The following is a 14,389-nucleotide window of genomic DNA, read 5'->3' as shown; positions in this document are numbered from 1 at the left end:
TGCCATGGCATGTCCTAATTGTATTCCACATTGGAAACTTCCAGAAACTGACCAACTTGTAATTGCAGACATATCGGGTGACCTGTGACAGCCATCTTAAGTCCTTTTAAAGATGTTCAATATATATTTGACCAACTTATGAAATTAAAGATTAGTATTCCACATTGCACATGTCATATCATCATGACAGTATTCACAAGAGAGCATTTTGTTGTTTAATCCATCTTTCTTAACTATAAGAAGTGGAATATCAGAAAAGTTGTCATGATGAAATGTTTTTAAGTGCTTTTTCGTGACATATATTTATGTTAAAACCCATTTGCTTGTACTTAAAACCTTCCATAACACTATTGTGTGGTTCCAATGTTGTGACAATTGTGTAATCTGAAGTTAGGTTTCTATCTGATGAAGCATTAATCTTTGGGCAGGTATGACTCATTCACTGACACCTCACGTGATGACAAAAAGAACAAGTTTGCTCTTACAGTGGACTTTGTGGAGGAGTACCTTAAGGATGTTGTGACTCAGCCATTTCCTTTCGGAAACAAGGAAAAGAACAAGCTCACTTTTGTGGTATGTAACCGAGTGGAGTAATGCTGAGTGACTGTCTGCTGAAAATACACCATTTCCCCAATTTTGAAGATTACATAGAAATTACAACATGGAGACAAGGTTCTGTAGCTTGACACTGAAGTGGGATGAGCCCAATATATTGGGATTGGAAATGTCCAGTTTCTGTTGATTTTTTTTCCCTCCATAATTGTCAGTTGGACCCTGTGGACCAAGTCACCAAATCCTTCTGTTGCTTTCTAGGTGGTGAATTTGGCTCGAAACTTAATCTACTTTGGGTTCTACAGTTTTAGTGAGCTTCTGAGGCTAACTCGAACACTACTGGCCATCCTGGACTGTGTCCAGAGTCCCACACCCTCATATTTGGAAAGGCTGAGCAAGTTTCAAGATGGAGGTAAGTTTAGAGGTCTGTAAAAGTGCGGGGCGAGAAGCTAAGTAAAGCTTAAACCTCAGTAATGTGTGAAGTGATTGAATTGTGTGCCCCTCATTTGTCAGTTTGAATTTGAATTGGTGCCCATGCTCCCCCCATCTAAACTGAGCTTTGTAACAAGTTTCACACCAAACTGACAATCTTGACAGAGCTCCCCCCGGTGAAGATGAGCTCCCCCCTCCCCGGTGAAGCGGTGAAGATGAGCTCCCCCCTCCCCGGTGAAGATGAGCTCCCCCCTCCCCGGTGAAGATGAGCTCCCCCCTCCCCGGTGAAGATGAGCCCCCCACCCCCACCCCCACCCCCCGGTGAAGATGAGCCCCCCCCACCAGGTGAAGATGAGCTCGCTCCCCCCCCCACCGGTGAAGATGAGCCCCCCCCCCACCCCCCAGTGAAGATGAGCTCAGCACTGCATTAAGTATCAACAGAAAGTCAACACAAACATCTGATGCTAATTATTAAAGTTACGCCATATAATGTTAAACTTGGACTGATAGACTATGCTGAGCATTAGAAATTAGCTCACTTTCTGTAGTTTGGTATTGTCCTGATTTAAAATTGCATTAGAAGCAGTGTTGTGTTGGAACATTTCTATTTATCTTAGCCCGAGTTGTTCTGGCTGTAGATTCTGTGATCGGGTCATCTTGGCACGTGTTCTGTATACTCTAATTGCTGCTATGAGTTTACTTTGACTGGATTCCTACTATGTTCTGTATCGAATGCTATCTGACTACTGCATTACCAGTAATGTAGCGTGATTTGCAGACTTTTTTTTAACGTCATGTATAAAGTATTGCCGATCTGATTTTAATTCTCAGTCACTTGTTTCAGATCTGATAGGAGCTATGTCCCTAATTGGTGTTCAGTCAAATTCTCTAACTCCATTGTAAACATACATTGGGGTCAGAGTTTTAAGTGGCGTGGGGGGACGGGGTTAGGGTCAGGGGTTGTTGGGGTGTGGGTTGATAGATTTTCCTGCTTCTTAGCTTGGAGCTACTGGGTGCAGGTAAATATGGGATATTGGGCAGGGAGGAACCTGCCAATATTAAGGCCTGATCTGAATTCAAATGGATGGAAACTCTTGGACAGGCTGCCTCAAGGGCTTGCACTCTAAGCTATGGCTCAGTGGGTAGCGCACTTGCATTGGAGTCAGGAGGTTGTGGGTTCAAATCCCAGTCCAGAGACCTGAGCAGAAAATCTTGTCTGGCACTCCTGTGCAGTGCAGTGCAGTACTGAGAGAGTGCTGCCCTGTTGTAGGTGCTGTCCTTCAGATGAGATGTTAAACGGAGGCCCTGTCAGGTGGACATGAAAAATCCAATGGCAGTTGCAAAGAAGAGCAGGGGCATTCTCCCTGGTGTCCTGGCCAATTCTTATCCCTCAATCAACATCACAAAAACAAACTGTTCAGCCATAATCACACTGCTATTTGTGGGATCTTGCTGTCTGCTAACTGGGTCCAATGTTTCCGACATTGTGACGGCGGCTATGCTTTGCAGTTCACTGACTGGGAAGTGCTCAGAAATGTCCTGAGGTTGTGAAAGGCGCTATATAAATGCGAGCTCTTTCTTCCTTTAGTCTATTCTTGCATTTCCCAGCTGATTCACTAGCCCCAGTGTAAGGGCTGGAGAAATTACCCCACCTCCCTCCCCCATGCACTGGACTCCATTGTCCCAGCGCATGCTCTACTCAGCACAGCTACACAGGGAGAGTTGCGTTAGGTTTCCTCTTCGGGGCACAAGAAAAGGTGCGAAATTGCATCAACACGACATTGCTCTGCCCCTGTTCAAGAAAAGCACGTCATCCCTTTCTGTCCGTTCTGATGAAGAGTCATATGGACTCGAAACGTTAACTGTCTTACTCTCCGCAGATGCTGTCAGACTTGCTGAGTTTTTCCAGCTATTTTTGTTTTTGTTTCAGATTTCCAGCATCCACAGTATTTTGCTTTTATCATCCCTTTGTCACCTTGCAGGGAACAATGTGATACGGACAATTCATGGAGTGGGCGAGATGATGACGCAGATGGTTCTTAGCCGAGGGTCACTCCTCCCGGGGGTTGTGCTGGAGAATCACGACAGCCAGATCAGGAGTTTACCAGGGAAGCAAGTGCTTGCCTTGGAGAATGAGGACGTGACTGTCATGGATACAAAGCTGAAAATAATCGAGATACTGCAGGTATTGACAGATCATTGACAGATTTGAATTTGCTGCAGCCGTTGAATTTTGGTCAGCCAGCCTTCAGATTGATAATGAGCACCCAGGAGAGTGACTACCTGTATTCGATTCTTGTATCATGTGGGTGTGATAAAGAAATGGCTCAATGAATTCCTGTACAAATTACCAAATCCTATAGATGGAGCATACTTTATCTCAGCTGTTCAATAAGAGATTAGTGCTGCAAATCAAGGGAATGAAATAACTCAGGAAAAATTACATTGTATTTACAGCACAGAAACCGTCCATTGGGCTTGATGTTCATGCACCACATGATCCTACCAACACCTTACCTCAACTCATCCTCGCAACAGATCCTTCTGTTCCTTTCTCGTGTTTGCCTAGCTTCCCCTTAAATGCTGCAGTTATTCACCTCAATTGCTCTTTGTGGTAGCGAGTTCCACATTCTAACCACCGAGTAAAAGCGTTTCTTCTGAATTCCCTTTTGGATTTATTTGTGACTATTTTATATACCTGGACCCCTTTTAATTTAATCTCCACCACCCCTCTCCCCGCATTCCACCCCCCCAAGCCCCCATGACTGGAAACTTCTCTGTATCTAACCTAGCAAACTCTTTTTAAAAATTTGGTTTCGGTGGCAAATGATTAGCTTTTAGAAGTGACCACTTAACAAACGGGTTAATTTTCTGTTTAAAAATGCACCCAAACATATTAAACCCCCTTCTGTTTAATGTTAATCTGCACTGTCTGGAATTGTGAAAAAGGCTTTACTTTTCAGTTCATCCTCAGTGTTAGACTGGATTACCGCATTTCCTACATGCTGTCGATCTACAAGAAAGAATTTGGTGAGAACAATTCTGTTGACTCCTCGATGGGTTTACCGGTGGAAGTAGCAGGTAAGTGTACACTTGCTGTTCACTGTTTTGAATTGAGCTTCCTTTCACTGCTGAGGTCATGGCTGGATCTAGAGCGACACCTTTCGGTCCTGAGTTGTTCCTTAAGATGCAGTCACAGTAGAGGGGAGATCCCAGCAAATTATGGCCAATTATCTTATCCTTTGCAATTTGGAATACTTGAACTTTTTGGTTTCCTCAACACAGTGAATTTTGGGGACTAGTGATTTGGTGTTTACAGCCTAGCTTAGAGTACTACAAATAGCAGTGTCCTGCATATAGGTGGTTTAGGTCATGCAAAGCACATTTGCTGCTTTGTGTACAATAAGTGCACAACATATGTCTGTTTTACGTGCTGTTTTTGAATGATGAGTGAAACCTCTCTTCCTCTGAAATTTGGGCTCACTGGGTCATGAACCTCGTACTCTGTCAGAATGGATCATCTGCTCCAAAGCCATACTGCCATACCTCCGCTGTCTTGGGGATGAGTGACAATGGTTCTTCCCTTTTCTCTCTTCCCTCTCTTCTTTTCCTTCTTCCTTTCTCTGTCTTCCCTCGCCTTCTTTCTCTCTTCCTTTTGTCCTTTCTTTCTCTCTCCTCTTTTCGCTCTCTTCACCCCCTTGCTCCCTTCTCTCTCCTTCTTTCTCTCTTTTTCCCTCTCCTCCCTTTTTAGACAGCCTATTGTTGTTTCATCGGCATCTTTTCAAAATTGCAATGTGGGTCTCGCTGGCTGGGCCAGTTTTTATTGCCCATCCCTAGTTGTCCCTTGAAAAGGTGTTGGTGAGCTACCTTCTTGAACCGCTGCAGTCCATGTGGTGTAGGTATACCCACAGTGCTGTTAGGGAGGGAGTTCCAGGATCTTGACCCAGCGACAGTGAATGAGCATTTGCCACAGTATAACTGAGGATGAAAGTGCAGCAGTTAAATCTGGAATATCCCTGTGATTTACTATATCCTGAAGCAGTTGAACATTTAGCTTAAAGACTGTCAGTATTTTTTACCTGGAGATTAAGACATGACTGATTTAAGGCAGCACATGATGGTACTTTCTGAATTGGCTTATTGCCAGTTTTCAGTCAAAAACTTGGAGCATGAGAATATACCGAAACAAAAACTCTGCATTATGAGTTTGTGGGGGCTATTTAAAATTAGAAAAATAAATACAGCACATTCTTCAGAGTAAAGAATTTTTCAACAATTTGGCTTTGCTCTTTCACACTAGAGATTGTAATGTGTGTGCATGCGAGTGAATGTACGCACGAATATCTGTGCGTACACTTTACACAAAGCAAATTCTGATGGGAATCCTTTTAAATGATGCCGTTAATCTCCAGGTTTTTGTGTGTAAAAGCTAAAAGGGTTTGAGTATAGAGATAGAATGCAGAAGCCCATCATTGGATCACTGGTGTTCAGTTACCTCAGTGAAAAGATTGAGAGTAATTTAGTGTTTTTAGTGTAAACCAGGTGGTATCGGCTCAGCTGATCTTCATTCAGGGGAAATGTGTGACAGTGGCTGGTTCCGGTTCACTTGTAGCCCAAAGTCTAAATTACCTGCTGCATGTTGTTTGATCGATATCCTTGACACACTAAGGAGTAGGTGGCAGGTAATGGAGCTCAGTAAATCCAATTTTATCACAACTCTGGTATTGAATGTGTTTGCATCTAAAATGACTTATTGTTTTGTACAGTACCAGATCTCGAGGCCATTGGTGAACAAGCAGAGACTATGTTTGCAGGAAGGTATGAGTCACTTTCAAACAGTTCTTTCCCCTCACATTTTATGGTTAAAAAGAAATGATTGGTGTAAGTTTTGACTCTGATGTGATAAAATGGTGAGTTGACATCCTGTTTTACATCTCTGAGCTGCTGACCCACCATCACCCATTTTATACTATCACGCAAAGTCAAGGTCTGCCCCTATTTGTAGGTGCTGTAGTCAATGAATTGATAATTCATAAAGTCAAACTGCCATGTTTACTGGCTGTACCTCCAAGGAAAGCTTGATATTGATCATTCATGAAATAAAGTATATTACTCTTTGTCCTAACTGGGCAGCTCCTTATCTATGATATACTGGAAATCATTTTCTACAAGCGTCACACTCTACCCTCTGACTCGCTAGGCACAATGAGATGGGAGAACTGTTAACTGTGGGTTAAATATAGAGTGGATTTGTGGCATGGCTTCCATCATTCCCAAATGTTTTGGTTCCAAATGTGACCGTTTGCAGAAGAAATCGGTCTTCAAATCTTTTGATGCTGTTGCAGACAGGTAGTTGTGATATTTTAGATTTTTAAAAAAAATTGTAGATGGTTTTAAAAAAAGCAAATCTTTCCTTTAAATGGGCAAAAGGAGCCTGAAATATGGCTGCCAAAAGTCACCTGACCTTTTACAACTATGTTTGTCAAGCTTCTAGAAGGCCCCAAGTGGGTTGCAAAGAGACATAGCCAGACATGTGAAGATATCTGAAATTCAACATGCATTTCCACAAGAGTAAACAGAAACTCATTGACAGGCTTCCCAAGACATGTGAATAGCTCCTTCCTATCTTACCAAACCTGGAAGAATGGGATCCATTCAACTCTAATAGCTGAAAAGGTTCGTACCTTGGCTAAGAGAATATGGATGGGACTGTGCTCCCAGACCAGGGCTAGCCCAATACCTAATATGGAAGTATGATCCAACAGTTTGGGATCGCAGCCATTTTTGAGGCTCCTTGTGTCCATTTGAAAGAAAGATTAGCTTTTTAACAAAAACTAGAAAATCACAACGATACACATTCGTGACAATGCTCTTAATGTCACAGTGACACAGTTGAGGTGAAGCACATGATTGTATGGGGATTGAAAATGTGTCTGTGCTTTAATTTCATTTGTCCACACATCTCACAAGTATTTTTTAAAGCAGATGGGTATGAGGTGTTGACCTTGGCTCATTGTCTGCACTCTGTCCTCTGAATCAGAAGGTTGAAGGTTCAATCCCTGCCACAAAGACTTCAACACACAATCCAGGCTGGCACTGTAGGAGGTGATGCCTTTTGGATGAGACATTAAACTAAGGCCTGTCCTCTCAGATGGATTTCACAATAATGGCATGGGATTTTGTTTTGAAGAGGAGCCAGAGGAATGCCAGCTGGTCTCCAGGCCAATATGTATCCCTGCACCAATGTCACTATTAATAGATTATCTAGTCATTTATCCCATTGCCGTTTGTGGGAGCTTGCTGTGCACAAATTTGTTTCCATGTTTTCTACATTACAACAGCAACCACACTTCAAAACTGTGCTTATTGGAGTGTGCATTGCTGCCAGATGTCCTATATATCCTATGGCGCTATAGAAATGTAAGTTATTTTTTTGGATTGAATTGGACATGCAAACAATTTAACTTTCTTCCACAGCCAGGAGAGGAACCCAGTTGAACTGGATGATGAAGGTGGAAGGACATTTCTGCGAGTCCTTATACACCTGATCAAGCACGACTATCCCCCACTGGTATCTGGTGCCTTGCACTTACTCTTTAAACATTTCAGTCAAAGAGCAGAGCTCCTTCAGGCTTTTAAACAGGTAATAATCCTTCATCAAATTGTTGTTCAATTCTCTTGCATCTCGTTTTCTTCCTTCATTTTTACTCTCTCTCTCTCTTTCTTTCCTTCCTTTGGTTCATATGAACAGCAGGAGACCATTCAACGCCTCCAGCTTGCATTCCTTCCTTCCTTTAATGGATTTGTGTGGGATTTGGTGCTTTGGGACACTTATCCAAGGTTAGGTATCCAATCCTGAAAACCTCACTGACCTCCATATCTAAATACATTCCTAAAATGCAATCTTAGCGTGCAAATTCTTTTTAAAATAAAAAAAACCATCCTGCAGTCCTTACCTTTTATGTTAATGTTTCAACTCTCACCTCTGGCATTCCAGTTCAGCACAATGGGGGTTACGTTCTTGCGAAATCTTGCAAATGGGGCTCAGTTAGATAGTTCCCAGCCATGCGAGGGCAGGACTGGACTCTCCAGCAGAGCTATGGTGCACTATCTGCATGGGACAGACAGGGGAGCCTCTCAGCAATACATTGGTGAAGATTTAAAATTAAATAAAACTGTTATTGCAGCTCTGGACCCAGCAATTCTGACATTTTTGGATTAATCCCTGCGCTCGGGCTGCACTTCAGCTGAAACCATTCCAGTCTCCGCTCCGTCATGGTTACCAGCTCCCTGGGAAAAGAAAAGAGAGAGAGAAGAAACCGCAGATAAGCGAACATTACCCACGCAATGGGCGATGCTGTGTGCAAAGTACAAAACGCGTTTAAGTGAAAACGTGAATGAGGAAGTTGCAAACGATGGGAATTTACTGGAATACAGGAGTGCTGCACTGGCAGAGGTGTCGTTTCTTGGATGAGACATTGAACTGGGATAAAGATTCCATTGAATTGTTTTGATGAAGAAAAGGGGGAGTTCTCCCCGGTGTTCTGTCCAATATTCATCCATCTACCCACCCACCAACATCACAAACAGATTGTCAGTTCATTTATCCCATTGCTGTTTGTGGGAGCTTGCTGTGCACAAATTGGCTTCCAAACCTCCTACACTACAACAGTGTCCAACTAATTCCTTCCTTTTTAATTTCCCTTTCTTTCTCTTCTTTTTTTCTTCTTCTTTCTGGCTTACTCTTGTTCCAATGAACAATCATTCTCTCGAGCCTTCCTCCCCACTCACCCCCTCCCCCCGCCAACCCTGCCCCATCTTCTGTTTCTCCTTTGGGTTAAGTGAACTCTGGTAAACCAAATACAAAGACACTTAGAATTTTGTACCGAGTTACCGTCAAGAGAGAGGATTAAAATGAATCATCTTTTGCTTTTTTGGAGACAGTACCTCATTCCTGGTGGTTTAAAACTCAAGTGGGTGGAGGTTGATGGTTACCTGGCCCCTCCCGCCACCCAAGGCCCATGATGCTGGGGTGAGAGGTCATGTGGAGGCCGAGTGTGGGCAGGCAAGAGGGTGGCCATGGAAAAATAGAGGGGAAATGGAATAACCATCTCCAATTAAAAACCTTACTTCTGCACACACTCACAGTCAACTGTTTCATTCACTCCCTGCTCTTTCAACAACAGCTTGAATTTATATGGCACCTTTGACATAATGAAACAGCCAAAAGTGCTTCTCAGAAAGATGGATAATAAACAGGGACTTAAAGTGGGGGGGTGTTGGGGACATGTTGGGGAGGGGCTGGTGGAGGTTGAGGAGGTGAAAGAGTTTTGAGGAGTGAATTCCAGAGCTTGGGGCCTAGATGGCTGAAGCCATGATGTCTAATTGAAGGGCAAAGTGAGGCACGAGCATCCAAATTTGGAGAAACACTCAGATCTTGCAGGTAGGGCTGAAGGGGCTTACAGAGCTAGGAAAGGGGAACACCAAGGAGGGATTTAAACGTGAGGATAAGAATGTTAAATCTGAGGTGTTGCATAGCCAGGCAGCCAATGTGGGTCAGAGAACATGGCTGAGTGGTGAATAGTACCTAGTGTGACTGGCAGCAGAGGTTTTGATGGGCTCATGTTTTTGGGGATGTCCAGGAGAGCTTTAATTAGTCAATAGCTGTGTAAATCTTTCCTTTTCATTCTTTTTAATAAAGTATGAAAGAGCTGTGATCCAAAAGAGTCCTTTTAAAGAGCATTGATGGCCTATGTTGTTTTTGTGTTTCAGGTCCAGCTACTGGTTTCCTCTCAAGATGTGGACAACTACAAGCAAATTAAAGCTGACCTGGACTTGTTACGGTTAACGGTGGAAAAATCGGAACTGTGGGTGGAGAAAAAAGGAAATTATGGCAGCAGTGAAGCCCAGACCGAAGGAACGGATGATGTGAAGACCGAGGTTTGTTGATGATACAGGCTTGTTGGGGGGGTTTTCCACTCAGTTACCCTGGTTACTCAGTAGAGTTTGCCCGAAATTGGTATAACCAACACAAAAAGATCAAGGCACTTTGTTTTGGTGATCTTTTGTGCTAGTTTGAGTGCTTCCCTGCCCATAAAACTGACCACAGAATGAATTAATCACCAATGGGAGTTCACGATAATTTGGGCTCGTTTTCAGGCCTTCAAGGAAGCGCCAGAAGTTAAGATGGATCTTTTGGGCGAATGGACATTGCTAGACATGTCTGAAAAACATTTGAATTCAAATTTTTTTTAAAAATTGAGGGAGCTGCTTACTGTAACCCAACATGATTATCAAATGTTTCTGTATATTTAAGACATTTTCAGTAATTTAAATTTTGGATTGTAGTGCATCGACACTGCTTATTTTTTGTGATAAATAAAAAAATATTTTTATTTACAGCGGTATTAATCAAACTGCACCAGTATACCACTCTTATCTCCGATGCTTGGTAAATACTCACGTGATTGGCATCTCCCTGGGTGACAGGCATCTTCCTAGGCCCATACTCCCTCCCTTGGGCTCTTACTGCCTCCCTCCCCTGGGACTCTTACTGTCTCACCCACCCCTGGGCCCTGGCTACCTCTCCCAGGGCTCCACTACCTCCCCAGTCCCTTACTATCCCCCTGGCCCTTTACTACCCTCCTGCTCAGATCCTCACTATCTCCTCATGTGATTGGTGCCCCTCCAGCTTCCTCCATTGAGCTCCCAAATTTACTGACTCAGTCCTTGATAGTGAAGCACAGTTTATCTTGCGTAATAAATTTTAACCTATACTCTTTTTTTTTTCTTGGCGCGATCATCTTGATTCTGGTTTTCTTTTATTTATTTTTCCTTAATTGAAGGATCCTGGAATTTTAAGCCCTATACAAGATGGAAACAAAAAACCACAAATAGACAGTAACAGCAGCAACAACTACAGGATTGTGAAAGAGGTGCGTAAATCTAGCTAGCTCTATTACTTGATGACTGCTCAAACATCATGAAAGTGAGCGCTCCATTTTGTCAGAGGTAATGCAGGTCCCATTTTACATGAGCATTGCACATTCCAGTTGCTGTTTTAAGGGTATTGTTTGGGTCTTTCTCTAGAAAGGTTTTCAGAAGCAGGCCGTGTGTTCCTTGAACTAAAATCTTTATTATGTGTAATGCGACAAAAATTACATGGGATATTCAACCCAAGATGGAGGTAGAGATTCTTGAACTGGACATTGAGTCTCGATGACTGTAGAGTGCCAAGATGAATAATGAGGTGCTGTTCCCTGTGCACTGTATCAGGGGTGGACAGAAAGGTCAGAGTGGAGAATTAAAATGATAGGCGATATGTAGAGGTAATGAGAGGTAGGTCATTTAGGACTGAGATGAGGAATTTCTTCACCCGGAGGGTGGTGAATATTTGGAATTCTCTATCCCAGTGGGCTGTGGAAGCTCAATTATTGGGTGTGTTCCAGGTAGAGATCGATAGATTTCTAGATATGAAAGATATCAAAAGATACGGGGATAGTGTGGGAAAATGGCATTGGGGTGGAAGATCAGCCATGGTCTAGTTGAATGGCAGAGCAGGCTTGAGGAGCCGAATGGCTTAATCCTGCTTCTATTTCCTATGTTTCTGTCCAAAAGGCACAATCGGACTATTATATTCAGACTGAACCTAATATTTTTACCTACAGATAAGAGAAGACAGAGTCAGTAAGATGCAGCAAGTTAGGGATGGTACAAATGTATAGAAAACAACGAAGATGGAATCAGTCCACAGAGGGTTAAACCATCTTCTGTATTGTTCTATTTCCTGTGTGGCCCAATAACATATGAAGGATAAAGACAGCTTGTCCTTCAAGACAGCCCCATGCTCCTGGTAATGTCCAGAGAATAGTGAGTAGACTCTTCAGGCTGCCCTCCACGCCCATGTCACATCCTGGGAAAATCAAAAAAGCAGAGAAAAACCCTAGGGAGAAAACCTCTGGAATATTTCTCTCAGACTCCCTCAGGACATTGAAACCCATCCTGGAGCTCACCTGCACCTTTCATGAACTGTTCACCCACTTCTAGCTGCTATATGGTGCCCCAGACAAGAACCATTCCAGCTCCCCCTGGAAGACGGACAGAAAGTCAGCATCCACCATGTCATCATCCGGCAGCACATTCCAGAGGCTCAGCATGCACTGCGAATACAAGAACTGCCCAACCTCCAGACTAGCTTGTTTCCCCCTCCTCTCCGTTCTGTAATAATTGATCAGTAGGGATGCAGTCCAGCCCTTTTCTTATTTCATAAACCTCCATGAAATCACTTCAGTCTTATGTTGCTCTCTGGGAACAGACCCAGCTCTTTAAGCCTCTCTGAGTAACTAAGGTCCTTTTAAGCTTTTAAGGTTCATGTAAGACTTTTGGATGGAAACTCTTTTGTAGACTTGCCGATATGATGTGCTGCAGTTGCCATGTCAGTCTTTCGCAGTTGCGGTAAACTTTTTACGTTTCGGTCTGTAATGACCACTTAGGCACTTGACCTTCTCCTTTTCAGATCTTAATCCGGCTCAGTAACCTCTGTGTGCAGAGCATGAGGCGGAGCAGGAGTCAGCAGCAACGATTGTTGAAGAATATGGGAGCTCACACCGCAGTGTTAGACCTTTTGCAAATCCCATATGATAAGGTAACTTTTGAGTTTAAACCCCGTGAGCATGGCTGATGCCAAATTTGACCACACCAGATACGTTTTCTCAAGAAAACGAAAAAGACCTTCGTGGAATCTCACCGGAGCTAATTTTATTTTATATTTCACTTTTGACCACAGACGGACAACAAAATGAATGAAATTATGAACTTGGCCCATGGTTTTGTGCAGAATTTCTGTGCAGGAAATCCACAGAATCAGATCCTCCTCCATAAACATCTCAACTTGTTCCTTACCCCTGGTGTAAGTACCCTGCTTGTAAAATCACCTAATCTTTATGTGCTACTCTGGTCATACACACAATAGTACTGCAGTGTTCCTCACATTGTGTTTTACCATAATTGCTGTAAAGTTTCTGCATGATTTGCACCTTTAGCTTGTTTTATGTCTTGTTTGGCATGACTGGTCTTTTGCCACTTGCTGTAAAAGTCACGTTTAATGTGTATTAATTGAGCGTATTTCCTACATTGCAGAAGTCAAATGATCATGTGTGTGCTAGGGACTGCAGTGCAGTACTGAGGGAGTGCTGCACTATCAGAGGTACTGCTCTTCAGATGAGATGTTAAACCAAAGTTACGACTGTCCTTGCAAGAAAACACAAAAGATCCCATGACACCATTTAGAAGAAAAGCAGGGGAAGTTCACCTGGTGTCCTGGTCAATATTTTTCTCTCAATCTATATCATTAAATACCCCCTCCTAACCCTAGCACGCAACCCCCCCCCCTCCCCCCAACATTCCATGATTTGGGCAGTAACCTAACGCAACAGATCACCCATCCATTTGAGAACCCATCACCCAAATGATAAAAGTTAGCAGCTGTTCCAGGTATTAACCAATGCTAAATCTCCAACAAGCAGGTTGAAGGGTTAGAGGGGCAATAAGGAAAATCTTTTCACCCAGAGGGTTGTGGGGAGGGTAGTAGAGGCAGAAACCCTCAACTCATTGAAGAGGTGTCTGGATAGGCACCCGGCAGGGCTACAGACCAAGTACTGGAAAGTGGGATCAGGCTGAGAGGCTCGTTCCTCAGCTGGTGCAGACATGATGGGCCAAGTGGCCTCTTTCTGTGCCATTAACCTTCTATGATTCTGAGCATTGGGTCAGGAGAAAATCCGCACATCCACACATAGTGACTATAATTGAAATAATTCAGGCTGTTGGAAGCCTCGGTTTGCTCGATTCTTTTTGCCTCAGTTTTGTTTTTAGTCAGGTCATGGACATGGTGAGTAATATGGTTTTAATTTGCCTGTATTCTTGGCCCTTGTAACGGGAACTGGACATTGATCACCGTGCTCTGTTTGTGCAGCTCCTGGAAGCAGAAACAGTGCGACACATTTTTCTAAACAACTACCACCTCTGCAATGAGATCAGTGAGAGGGTCATCCAGCACTTTGTGCACTGCATAGAGACACACGGTCGACACGTGCTATATCTCAAATTCCTACAGACTATCGTAAAAGCGGATGGGAAGTATGTGAAGAAGTGTCAAGATATGGTCATGACCGAGGTAAAAAAAAGCATTCAGGAAATTGGGATGAAACTTGTCGTAGTAATGAGACTTTCATAAAGAGATCACAAATCACAGGTGGATTCTTTTCCAAACTTTGGAACTATGCAGGAAACACTATCTCTTTGGTGAATTGGTGGTTGTGACTAAATTCATAATTTACCTCTGTTTGGATTCACACAGACACACTGCAACATTTTACACGTCAACTTTCACAAACCCAACTGTTTGAGA

The 14,389-nt window shown here is 43.2% G+C and overlaps 1 protein-coding gene across 1 annotated transcript in view; it reads left to right on the top strand.

Annotated features, from left to right (window-relative positions):
* Positions 1–14,389, top strand: part of itpr2 (inositol 1,4,5-trisphosphate receptor, type 2) — a 244,007-nt gene that overhangs the window by 69,261 nt on the left and 160,357 nt on the right. Inside the window, exons 16-26 of the mRNA XM_078554637.1 lie at positions 429–573; positions 814–964; positions 2,967–3,169; positions 3,948–4,065; positions 5,751–5,802; positions 7,462–7,627; positions 9,757–9,924; positions 10,830–10,919; positions 12,500–12,628; positions 12,770–12,892; positions 13,955–14,155. Of these exons, the coding sequence (XP_078410763.1) occupies positions 429–573; positions 814–964; positions 2,967–3,169; positions 3,948–4,065; positions 5,751–5,802; positions 7,462–7,627; positions 9,757–9,924; positions 10,830–10,919; positions 12,500–12,628; positions 12,770–12,892; positions 13,955–14,155 (1,546 nt within the window). The remainder of the gene's footprint in view (positions 1–428; positions 574–813; positions 965–2,966; positions 3,170–3,947; positions 4,066–5,750; positions 5,803–7,461; positions 7,628–9,756; positions 9,925–10,829; positions 10,920–12,499; positions 12,629–12,769; positions 12,893–13,954; positions 14,156–14,389) is intronic.

This window comes from Cetorhinus maximus, chromosome 12 (assembly GCF_964194155.1).
Source record: "Cetorhinus maximus chromosome 12, sCetMax3.hap1.1, whole genome shotgun sequence".
In the NCBI taxonomy this organism is placed as follows: domain Eukaryota; kingdom Metazoa; phylum Chordata; class Chondrichthyes; order Lamniformes; family Cetorhinidae; genus Cetorhinus; species Cetorhinus maximus.
This window is presented reverse-complemented; position numbering and strand designations above follow the sequence as displayed.